Source organism: Egretta garzetta, unplaced genomic scaffold, assembly GCF_000687185.1.
Source record: "Egretta garzetta isolate BGI_Z169 unplaced genomic scaffold, ASM68718v1 scaffold170, whole genome shotgun sequence".
Classification (NCBI taxonomy): Eukaryota; Metazoa; Chordata; class Aves; order Pelecaniformes; family Ardeidae; genus Egretta; species Egretta garzetta.
This window is the reverse complement of record NW_009258380.1, coordinates 49,083-61,118: the sequence shown is the minus strand read 5'-3', so window position 1 is coordinate 61,118 and position 12,036 is coordinate 49,083. Positions and strand designations below refer to the sequence as shown.

At 42.6% G+C, this 12,036-nt stretch overlaps 1 protein-coding gene across 1 annotated transcript in view; it reads left to right on the top strand.

The window, feature by feature from the left end:
• The window catches only part of HACD4 (3-hydroxyacyl-CoA dehydratase 4), a 17,601-nt gene extending 7,008 nt beyond the window's left edge, over positions 1-10,593 (top strand). Inside the window, exons 4-7 of the mRNA XM_009640889.2 lie at positions 4,313-4,425; positions 7,017-7,123; positions 7,771-7,902; positions 8,624-10,593. Of these exons, the coding sequence (XP_009639184.1) occupies positions 4,313-4,425; positions 7,017-7,123; positions 7,771-7,902; positions 8,624-8,706 (435 nt within the window). The 3' untranslated portion in view covers positions 8,707-10,593. The remainder of the gene's footprint in view (positions 1-4,312; positions 4,426-7,016; positions 7,124-7,770; positions 7,903-8,623) is intronic.
• Positions 10,594-12,036: the final 1,443 nt, after the last annotated feature.

The window sequence follows — 12,036 nt, the reverse complement described above, 5'->3', positions numbered from 1 at the left end:
AAAAAAAAAAAAAAAAAAAAAAAAGATATCTATTTTCCACAATGAACTGGGCAAGGACAGTTAGAGATGCTTGCCTCACTGCAGCCTACTGGACTACCACAGATAGTCAGGGTACTGGTAAATCTGCAAGAATTTGATAGTGGCTGCCCTTTTCTGCGTTCCCAGCACCTGTTCTGACTCTGAGTTTAAAGCATATCCCCAGATGCATCGCTCAGGCCACATGCACGCATGCATCTCCACAAGGAAGTTCATCTCAGTTGATCTCTAAGATGAGAGAACAGGTGGCTGTGGAGGCTATGGCAATGTCAGGGAAGCACACGAATGGAGGTAACGCCACCTTGAACAAAACAAGCTGTGAAAGCATCTCTGTGGTGGTTTGGTTGTTTTGTAGGTGTTACAGCAGAGATGAGACTTAAGCAGAATTTGAGTGAAGCGTTTCTGCCTAATATTCCATTTATCGTGGTTTAGTAGCATTTACAAGGAACACTTTGAGATACACATTACAGATAGTGGGAAAGCAAACTCAGAGGTGTTTTCTGGAAAACCCATTCAGGATAGCCTTATTGAGGGACGAAGTCTTGGGCCACCAGGTACCTGAGAAGAGTTAGGTAGGCCAAGGCCACATCACACCACGAAAGAAAGATGAGTCCTGTGTGATGGATGCTCTGGAAGAAGGGAAGACAAGGGAGGGTCACAAAGTTGTCACAAAGGGATGTCTCTCAGGGCATTTGCAGCTTGAATGATTGAGAGGAGGACAGGAGAACATGTCACATGTCATTACAGTTGCCAAAACAGAGGATAAAGAACTCTAGTAGTCTGGACAGGGAGTAAATGCTGGTGGGACGGGTGCTTTAGCAAGGGACAGAGTAGGAAAGATGTAAAAAAAGAGTGGTGTTTTTGTGAACAAATCACCAGTGCTTCATCCTGTGCAAGCAGGATTAGATTTACCAGGCCAAAAGCAATGTACTATGGCTTTGTGATAAAAATACTAATTTTTAACTTAATAGAAATATTTAGTAGCACTTTTCTTACTTTTTTTTTTTTTTTTTAACGTTCACTAAATTGAAGAGCTATGTAAGGGTTTCAGGTTCCAAGTACGATACTGCAGCGTCACGGTTATTAAAAAATGGAAGTGAATGTGCTGCCTGCTCTTGCCCTAACCTCAGATAGTCTAATTTGCTCTGTTTCACTTACTTGCTTCAAATGCCCAGGCTGCCTTGAGGAAATTTACGCCATTCTGTAGAACTTGGTGTATCCTGTGAGAGACCAGTGGTGGGAGAGGAAGGAAATTCCAGTTTGATTTTAACACAAAGAACAAAAAGGAATAAAAAATGAAACCACTGTATTTATGCTTTGTGAGGTGTCAGCACATACTTCCTTTTTATGAAACATGAAAACATAGGACTTCTAGTTTTGCTTTTTTTTTTTTTTTTTAAGCAAGAGAGTAGCAACATGCATATATGTATACGTGTGTGCATATAGCGACACAATACCAACATCTACTGGAATATCCTCCTCTTCAAGTAGCACTCTGTGCCCTGCCTTGCCACTTGCTGAAAAGGTCCCCAGCTTCTGACTGACCCCTGCACTTACCTGAAGGGGAATAAAGGCAAGCAGGCAGGAGGGAGGTAGGATGCCACTGCCTGTCCTCATGAGGACATGGCAATTGCCCTGAGCAGCCAGGCCTGTGTCCTGCCCTGCATATGTGCTCCAGAACAAGGCCACAGGGGGTTTTCAGCCTCTGATGGCTGCTTTGTGCATCCCCATTGTTTTCTGGCTGAGGCTGCAGTCTAACAGGAGCACAGGAGCTACAGGGGACCTGCTTTCTGTCAGGTCCAGTTCCCCGCTCTTGCAGGCAATTCACCTACACCACACAGTCTGATGACTGGCTTCCATCATTTGTGACTAGCGAGGCTGAGTGCCTCCGCTGCGCCCCTTCCCAAAGATGAATTGTCTGATGGAGGAAATCTGCTGAGCCCCAGCTAGGTGATGCTCGCTGCCTCTTGCGTGTCTGCTCATGCGCTGGGGAGAAGAGGAAATCCACAGCCCCTTCTGCTCCTTGACCGTGAGGCTGAATTGTGGGTCTCCACAGCCACTGTCTCATTGGCCAGTGCTCATCCTTTTGAAATTGGGGATGGTAGCTGTCTGCTGCTTATCCTTTTATCTCACTGCAATGGGATCAGCTTGAGCCGTGCTGTTTTCTAGCACTCTTCCACCCAGCCACCTCTTCAAGAGCAAGCAACCATTTGGAAAACCTGCTCTCACATCTAAGAACATGTCCACCTTTTCATTATCATGATAAAGCTTTGGTCTCCAGGTGACACAATTCCCTGTGGCAATTCCCTGAAAATCTCTCATATTAACAGTACTGCAGAACTCTCTTTCCACATCCCATCTGATTTTAGGGTCAGTAACAAAATGCCCATACCACCAATGCTGCGCTCCTTTACCACCCTTTCCCCAAATGATTTCAACTCTATTTCTGTTTTATTTATTCTCTCCAGTACATGATCCCGTTCAGTGCTCACACTTTTACCTTTGGTTTGATTTCCCTCTTGTGATGGTTGTCCCACCATGCTTCTCCTATCTTTCTTGTATCTAGTTTCAAATCCTGCATCAATACTTGCAGTTCCCCCACTGTCTTGCCAGATTCCTCAGCATCAGTGTACAAACACAGGACTTGCTACCTCTCACTTTCTGTTTCCTGGCTCTCTATACAGATGTCTGTCGACATCTGACCTTCTTAGAAATCAGTTCCTCAGCTGGGGACCAATGGGATCAGCAGCACAAGATGACAGTCAGGGCAGAGTGAGAGGCAGCAAAACCGTTTTTATCTGTCATGGCCCTTTCAGTGCTTTTCAAGATGAGGAACCAGATCCCTAGGGGACGGACACGCTCACTTTCTTTATGAAAAACTGCTCTCACGTAATTTTGCTGAACAGTGGTGTGATGGCTACTTTATCTGACATGCGGTTTGCAAAACAATCTGCAGCCAAAACATTCCACGCAGGGACTGGTAAACATTATGTACCAAAACTACCGCACAAACTGGCCGAGAGGACAATTTCTTACTTTGTTTAAGTTAGGAGTAAGGGGAAGGGGGAAAACACTGAAGAATGACCACGCTTATAAAAAACACCTTGTTAATCCATTTTCATTTCATGACTTCTCACTGACTTGACATCTTAACCCATAAAATCATTACACCTAAGGTACCTTATGGAAGAGTTAGCAATGGGTATAAAAACCCCCAGTGAAGCTATACCGATTCATACCAGCTGAACAGATGCATGCTTTCTCCTTTGATGTTTTCAAACAGAGCATGAATCAGTGTGAACTGGCACTGTTCTCAGAGAGTTGCACCAGCAACCATTGGCAGTACTGAGTATCACAGGTATATTTATTTTACAGGGCAGGGCATGGATACTGATAGGAAACTTGTCCAAGAAAGCTGCAAAAAGACACTCGTTTTTAATTTCTTGAGCTTTAATATTGCCAAAGTATTTTTTTATGCTGGAGTCACTGCCTCTTTAATCCACTTTTACATCTTTTCATTTGTAAAGGCATACCTTCTGAGTCAGATAAGGTTCAACCACTAGAAAAAAGTTACAACATAAATATTACGGCAGTAAATCACATAAATGACAAGCTTAAACCCGTTTCTCCTAGCCAGGAGTAAGAAAGGAAAGAAAAATAAGGAATTCTGCTTTTCCTCCTCCTTTCTCCAACTCTTACGTGAGAGGGATCCCTTGGGATGCAGATCTCCCTGCTATGGAAAGTGGAGGTGGGGCTGTGACATTAGCACATAATCTCTGGTGCACTGCCCGCCAAGAGCCCTCTGTACCCCACTGCCTCCCATGCAGCCTACCAGCAAGGAAGCTTACCCCCCCACCGCCCCCCCAGGCACCAGGGCACAGTTGGAGAAGTCCTTGAATCCTAGAATCGTTTTGGTTGGAAAAGACCTTTAAGATCATCAAGTCCAACTGTTAACCTAACACTGCTTGCTCCCACCACCTCCACTGGCTCATCCACAGGTGTCCTGGGCTGCAAACCCCAGACATCCCCCTTGGCAAGCAAACCTCCACCCTTAACCATCACAGATCTGTCACGCTGCAGCCAATGGCTTCCAGTTCCCTGAGCTGGAGGCCAACAGGGCCTTGAACAAAAGCAGGCCAAGAAGCAAAACGTTCAGTGGAGCATTTGCGTAGAGCAGACTAGATTGACCTGTGGCCTCCCATTTCAACAAAATGACACAGAAACGAGAGCTACAGAAGGTGCTACCTGAATTCACAATTCTTTTTTTTCTTTTCAGATCACTGAGAGAATAATTGTTTTATTTGTTGTGATCAACAGTCAGGAAGAAGTTCAAGGGAAATATGTCGTGTGTGTTTTATTTTTCCTTTGGAATTTATTAGATGTGGTCAGGTAAGGAGTTAATGGCAAAACCACGAGGGGAAAATGGATCAATCTTGTGAGCAGAAACCCACCCCCACTGTGCTGCAGGCTCATTGGATTATTTTGAAATTGATAGAAAAGCATAGTATCCATTTTAAATAAAAGCTTGGACCTTATAAGCCACTTGCTGATTTTTACAAAAATTTGCATAGTTGGGAGGCAGTGACTTACCAAAGTAAATTGTTGCATTAACATTTGTAGTTCAAAGGATTTGACCTTTTTGACAAAAATCTAGAAGGAAATCACAACTACCTCCCAGGGAACAGCAGTTTCCAAAACTATTTACAATCCTATTGCTTTAGTTATTTCTTTTTTTTAACACCTCACTTCAATTCAAGATTGACAGCACAGTAAGGCAGCACCGGCAGAACAGAACTTCTTACAAAGGCGAAAAGACTGTTCTGGGTTAACTGCACAGTGCTTTTCAAGAAGCCAAGAGCTCCTCCTGCAGAGACTGAGAATTTTGGTGTAGTAGGGCAGGTATTGAGCTGCAGGGACAATGTGCATGAGGCAAAATGGATAGGAATGCAATTCAGGATTTTTATTTTAAAAATTTTGTATGGTGGAAGGTTACCAGCACCTCCCTGTGGTAAAAGCATAATGGTGAAAATTCCATGAAAATATGAAAACATTGAATAATGAAAACATTACTGACTTTTGCATCAATATCTGAAGGCAGTAACATTTCTCAAATGTAACTTAAGCCTCTGTGGACCTCAGCTGGGACACTTACAGCAGAGACGAGCTATGGAACTCAGAAGCATTTGAAAAAGACACAGCCTTTACGGCAACCTCTATATGGCAGCAATTTTTTTTTCTTTATCTTTTTTCTTCCTGCTAAAATAGCTTTCTGCTATTTTAAATACATTGCTTTGAGGACTGACTGGGGCATATGGATTGTATCTATGGCAAAGGCTGTGTATGCTATAAAAGAGATCTGAAAAAGGGAAGTGTCAGGACTGGTAAAAAAGACCCTAAGTCTGCTTCAGAGTATTTGTACTACATGTGTTATTAAGCTACTACTTGTATTAATTATTTGGATTATTGCTCCATCCCATTTCTTTTTGAGGCTTGTAAAGCTAAAATAGTAGAACCTAATCTCAAATGAAAGGGCTCTGTGCAGCTGGAGAGAGGCCTAAAGTGTAAACAATATTGGCTGTAAAGTCCTGACAGTGCATAGTAGTCCTATCAATGCATCATTATTTTCTATCATGGCTAAAAAACAAAGTCCAGCATCATAGCTATAACAGCAGCTGTTTAATAGGCAAGACACTGGGGTCTATAGCAGCAAACGACCAGTTCAAATAATAATGCATAGCACAACTAATACAGATTTAGAATTCTTACCTGATTTATTTTACAGCATCTGTGCCATGTCCTAGCATTTCAAAGAAGCAATCATGTCTAAAAGCTTACAGGAATCTGTCCCATCCTTTAGCCAACTAGTCTTGAAGTATTACAAGTTCTCCCACTTAGATCTTTGGGACATAAATATCCTGTGCATTATGGCTAATGATATGCTGAGATTAAATTCTGCAAGGTTTTCCACATCTGATCTTTCCTGCTTTATACAACAAACAGTGCAAGAAGGGGTATAGACAGGGAGTAGCTGTTTCCTTTTTGTATTGGGTTGAGATTATGCCTTTAAAGCAGTAATAATAAAAAATGGAAACAAACCTGAGGTTGCAGAGGGAAAATTTGACAGAAGATGGCACATTTATAGCCTATCAAACTCTTCTACAGTCCAGAAATGATGCAAAATTAGTCTAATTAATAAGAAGGGAATACAGAAAGTTTGTTTGCTGCCTGGTCCATCTGTCAGTCCTGGCTAACAGTGGCTTAAACCCTCTCATTTTCATATTTCTAGCAAGACCACAGGGCAAAAAGCCTTTCAGCTGACCAAAAATGTGATCAGACCTGTTTCTCTGGTGTTTAGAAAGTGGTTGTACCACTAGATCAGACTAGCTAGGATTAACTCACCTTCAGAGACCAAAATCCTAGGCGTTCTGGTATCACAGGGAGCAAGAGTAACAGCCACAGGAGTGCAACTGATTTTTTCGCACCTACTACCCCTTCTGAGGTCCAGGGAAGGGGCAGCCATACTATAGAAGATTAAGTACCTGCAGTTACCTTGCTGTTTAACCTCCTCTAGCAGTGGTTTAGCTAGTTCAGCAGTCATAAATCAGCATTTTCTCAGTCTCAAGCAACAATCATATTCTGCCTGCCTCTCTCAGTAGTAACATCTCTATCTGAAATCCGTTTTCTGATGGACCAGTATGAAATCATACTGGTTTCTGATACAGGCTTCGGGCTGGAGGTCTGTATTGCTGTCTGCCTGCTCTAGGGTAGCACCACAGACAAACCCTTCCAATGCAATGAACCATCTACTTTCAGACATCAGTCAGAGCCTGAACAAAACTGTTGCAGTAGTTCTCCGAAATTTTATCAGATAGGCAGCTCCAAGCTCTTCTGCAATTCCCTTGGGTTTTTCAATAACGTAACTTTAAAATAAAGGCATGATCATCCCCCTCTGAGCTCATCTGCTGTTCCTCTTGGTGCAGGTACACTTACAACATGCTAGCAAGGACGGGAATATACTACCTACCACTGACATGGCTCAACTTCTCACTATGCATCCCACTCTATCCCCTTTCAGTTCTGGCTAAAGGTAAGCAGATGGGAGAGGTATCGACAACTTGCATAATCTTCAATAAAATTCAATCCTTTCAGTTGTCATTTGTGGTTAAGATATGTCTTTTTGTGTTACCAAAGTAGCCAAAAATGTTTATGTACTCTCACATTAACCCATATGCCACCTATCTTTCTCTTCTCTGTACTTTTTTCTTTAACAGGTGTTCTCTAGGGTTTGGTTTTTTTTCTGGGTAAAGTGGGAAAATTCCACCACAAGGCGCACAGATTTCCCCATTCCAGACTGACTACATCAGACAGCAGGTCCCAAAGCTGCCTTCTCCCCCACTGAGGCTGATCTTACTGGCTCTGGCCATGCTTGGCAGCTTCTCATACTTACACCAGGAAATGTGCCCACTGAGATCATACTGCAAAGCAGTGCAACTACAGGAGCGACAGAACTTGTTATTGCATAGGAAACACTTGCTAATTCTAGTATTAAGAGCAATTAGCACCTCAGACCTACAAAACTGAACTCAATGGGAAAACATGTGCACATGCATGCGAATGACATGGTAAATTCAGCATGTAATATAGCTAACTGTGCCTTAAAGGTAACTTTTACATGAAGCTTTTTGATGATCTCCCACCTCCTTTTGACTAAAGATTTACCATGTTATTTTACAGCGTTTGCAATCTGTGTATCACTGCCTTATTTTGAATCCTTTGGCACATACTCCGTCAAGCTACCATTTCCATTCGCCTTCTCAATCTACTTCCCCTATGTTCTGAAAATGTACCTGCTAGTGCTGTTTGTAGGTAAGTATCTCATCTTCCAGAAAGCTGGGTCTCAACATGACTGGGACGCCTGTGGCAACAAAAAATATCAAACCAGTATAGCTCCTTTGACAAACTCTAACTCTCTGTGCCACGTCTCCTGCAGTCCACTGCAGGGAAGGTCATCAGCAAGCTGTTTTGATTTCTGATATCGTTCAGTACAAATAATTGAATTTGGAAGAGACACACTATGAGCGAGGCATAAAAATACAACCCAAAAATATAAAAGATTGCTTCAGTGATCATGGCCTTACAGCTACTTACTGAAGTTTGTTTGCCTTTTTAATTTTTTAAAATAAATTCCCATTTGATCACTCTTATTCTGTGCAACCCCCTCCTCACTCATTCCTCCCAGCTGGTACAAGAAGTTATATCTAAATTAAGACTTTTACAGCTTGATTATCCAAAGGGATGCAAAAAGAGCCCATCCTGCGTGTAAATAGACCCCTTCTCCTTCTCAGCAAAATACTTTTGAAAAATTTGGGCTGAATTTGGCTGCCTTACAGCCAAGTCTTCGTTATGTCATTGGCTTTAATGCTAATTTGAAGGATCTCATCTTTGTGATGCAGTGTTCTCTTCCTAAGTTGATGGAAGGAACTGTGCAAGGTTGCCAGATGAAGGGTCACACTGTTCCTTCTAAATGAATTGAAGACACTTCAGAGCCTACTCCCTTGTTCTTACATCATTTTGTGTTTTGATTCAGGTATGTGCTTTATCACCCAGAACCTCTTCTCTGAAAGGAAGGCACACCTAGCGAAAGGCAACATCAAAAAGAAAAGAAGCTAAATTGATATTTTGTTTGGAAATAAGAAATGTATTCCCAGTGGGCTGCTGCATATCATAGGTTAAAAAGAAATTAGACAAAGTTTTTCAATGCAAAACTCCTGTTTGCATGTACATCATCTGGCTGTGTAGGATTTTCAGAAAAGGCAAGTCTCTTCAATGCATCTCAAAAATGGAGCAGCTCAAAATAACTAGTTACTTTTGAAAGCTTTGACCTCAAATGGCAGGAGTTTTAAAAATGACTATTTTTTTAAACATGTATTAGAGAACTCTGAAAAAACCTGAAGAGTGCCTCCACTTGCAATCACACTAACAACCCTTATTTTGGTGTTATTTCTTGCCTCATTAGCAACAGATATTCTGTAATGACAATGCCATTTAATCTGTAAGAGTATTTTATTTTAGGCCAACACGTACGTGCCTCATATATATAAGTGCTAAATTGGCCAGAATTTGAATCTCTAAAGGAACAGAAGCTGGAAACTTTGCAACCTATGAGATTCACATGCTGATTAGTCCCAGGCATTCACAAAGGATCCCTCATGTTCTGGCGCAACTTTCACTTCTCCAAACAAGATTCCAGAAAATGCAGCTAAACCACAAAGGCAAGCTATCAGGTACTCACTCATATTCAAGGGGATATTTAAGGCTCAGAAGTAAAAGCTTATAATTATGTGTCTGGCAGACACTAAGAATCTCTTGCCCTGCAACAATTTTCTTCCAAGCTGAACAGCAAGACAGATATGCAACAGAAGTGTGATATAGTCAGGCCAAATATACGTTGTTCTTTAAAGGGACATGAATGACTACCAAAACCCATGTGCAAAGTTCTAGCCATTTTATTCAAGTGTGCTGCTCCTCATACTTCTGTAGGACTATCTGTGAAAATGCAACTAGAACATAGTCTCTTCAAGGGTTGGGAATGAAGAATACAGACAGCAACCCAGTGGACTGTATGGGCAAAAATGGACAAATAACTGCTTACAGGCTGGAGGGGGCTTTTCTAATGTTTCATCCACATCGATTATCACCTACATTTGAATTCAAGCAGGTGAGGGAGAAAAGTGAGGTTATTTTTTTGAGCGTGACTGAAAACTGGGGGGAGAGAGGGAAGATAATAGTTGGAGGGAAGATAGTATTTAAATGGAATGTGAACACTATCACAATAGGAAGAGGCTTTAGGCTGCATGACTTTCTAAACCATGCAGCCTAAAGTGGGTATAGAAGGAAAGAGAGAAGCTGGCCTCGATGAACTCAGTTGTTACAGAAGGTCACCTACTAGAATTTTTATTTAATATACGTGGCAGACAATGCCTGCAGTAGTACAGGGTCAGCCTGGCTTTTTTTTTTTTTTTTTTTTTTGGAAAGTGCTGCAAACAGAGGTAGGAATTTGGAACTTAGTAGAGAAACAGAAGTACCTCCACTTTGGACTTCTGTCTGACCCAAACCATGTTGTGGACAACATGAAGAAATGTATAGAGCAGCTGAATAGGCTGAAAGCTTTGAGGAAGAGAGCCAGAATAAGAACATTTCACATCAAGCCACTATATAACATGCTGAAAGTGAAACATGGACATTTTTCTCCTTGGAAAGTCAATCTAATGTGTTTGTCATCAAACTGCCTGGAGTTAACATAACCTGTAAGAGGAAACATGACATATGATATTGTATTGGGTCTACCTGGCAAGGCTTTGGGCAGTGGGGAAGCTGCAGGGATGGCCTCTGTGAGAAGCCAGTGGCTTCTCCCATGCCAGACACAGATAGTTCCAGCCAGCTCTGAAACAGAGCCACTGCAGGACACGCAAAGCTGACAGCACCTCTGTGAAAATATATTTAAGAAAAGGTAAAAAACGCTATGCAGCAGCTGGAGAGACAAGAATAAGAAAATGTGAGAGAAACAGCTTGGCAGACACCAAGGTCAGTGGGGAAAGAGAGGAGGAGGTGCTCCAGGTGCTGCAGCAGATTCCCCTGTGGCCCATGGAGAAGACCATGGTGGAGCAGGTTGTCCCTCTGCAGCCCATGGAGAACCACACTAGACAAGCTATCCACACTGCAGCCTGTGGAGGACCCCACACTGCAGCAGGTGGATGTACTGTGAAGGAAGATGCAGCCCATCGGGAGCCCACACAGGAGCAAGTTCCTGGCAGGAACTGTGGCCCAAGAGGGACCCACACTGGAGCAGCCTTTTCCAGATGGACTTTACCGCACGGAAAGGACCCATGCTACAGCAGTTCTTGAAGAGTTGCAGCCTATGAGGAGGAACCATGTTGGAGCAGTTCATGAAGGACTGTATCCCATGGGAGGGACTCCATGCTGGAGCAGGGAAATGGTGTGAAGAGCAATAAGAAGCAGATATGAAGCTTTATGAGCTGACTGCAACCCCCATTCCCTACCTGGCCTGCACCACTTGGGGAGGGAGGAGGTAGAAGAGTCAGGAATGAAGGAATGAAGTTGAGCCTCAGAAGAAGGGAGGGGTGGGGGGAAGGTGTTTCTAGTTTTGTCTTTGTTTCTTACTATCCTACTCTATTTGTAATTGGCAATAAACTACACTTCCCCAAGTAAAGTCTGGTTTTGTGACAGTAAATGGTAAGTGATCTCTCTGTCTTCATCTTGACCCATAAGCTTTCTCATCCTATTTTCTCCCTCTTCTGTTGAGGAGGTGAAGCAAGAGGAGTGACTGAATGGGCATCTGGCAGCCAGTCAAGGTCAAACCTACCACAGATATTCATATTAAGCCATGTTTATTGTTTTATGTTAAAAAAAAATCAGGATGTGATGCTCTCCCTTGGCATTGATTCTTACAGCTGGATAAAAGGCTGGAATAGGAGAAGGTTCCTTTAAGATTCACTATGGGGAGGACCCCCAAACCTGAATTGCAGGAAGAAGGCATGAAGTTAATGACAGAAGACTTCGCCACCTCCTTCTGGTGCAGAGGTAACTTGGGGCAGGCAATTGGGAGATCCAGGGAATCAGCCTTCCATGTGTGACCACAGCAGGCCACTGTAACTTCAGCTGCAACACCTTAGGTTAGTCTTTGGAAAAGCTTGCGATTGGGCAGGCAAAAAGGTACTTAAAAAGTTACCTGAGTCTTTCCACCTCTAGGAACTTAAATCTTAGTTCAAAACTTGTATCAGTCTTGAGATCCCGGCTCATCTGTATCTCCATTTAGCTCATCTGATAGAGGAATCAAAACAAGCATTGCTCTTATAGATCTACATAAACACAGGCAAAATAATGCATTGTATAGACAAGGGGGAAGAAAGCTAGGGAAGTGATGCATAACCGAAAATGTTAAACAACCTCTTTAGGAACAGAAAGGTATTTGATGATTAT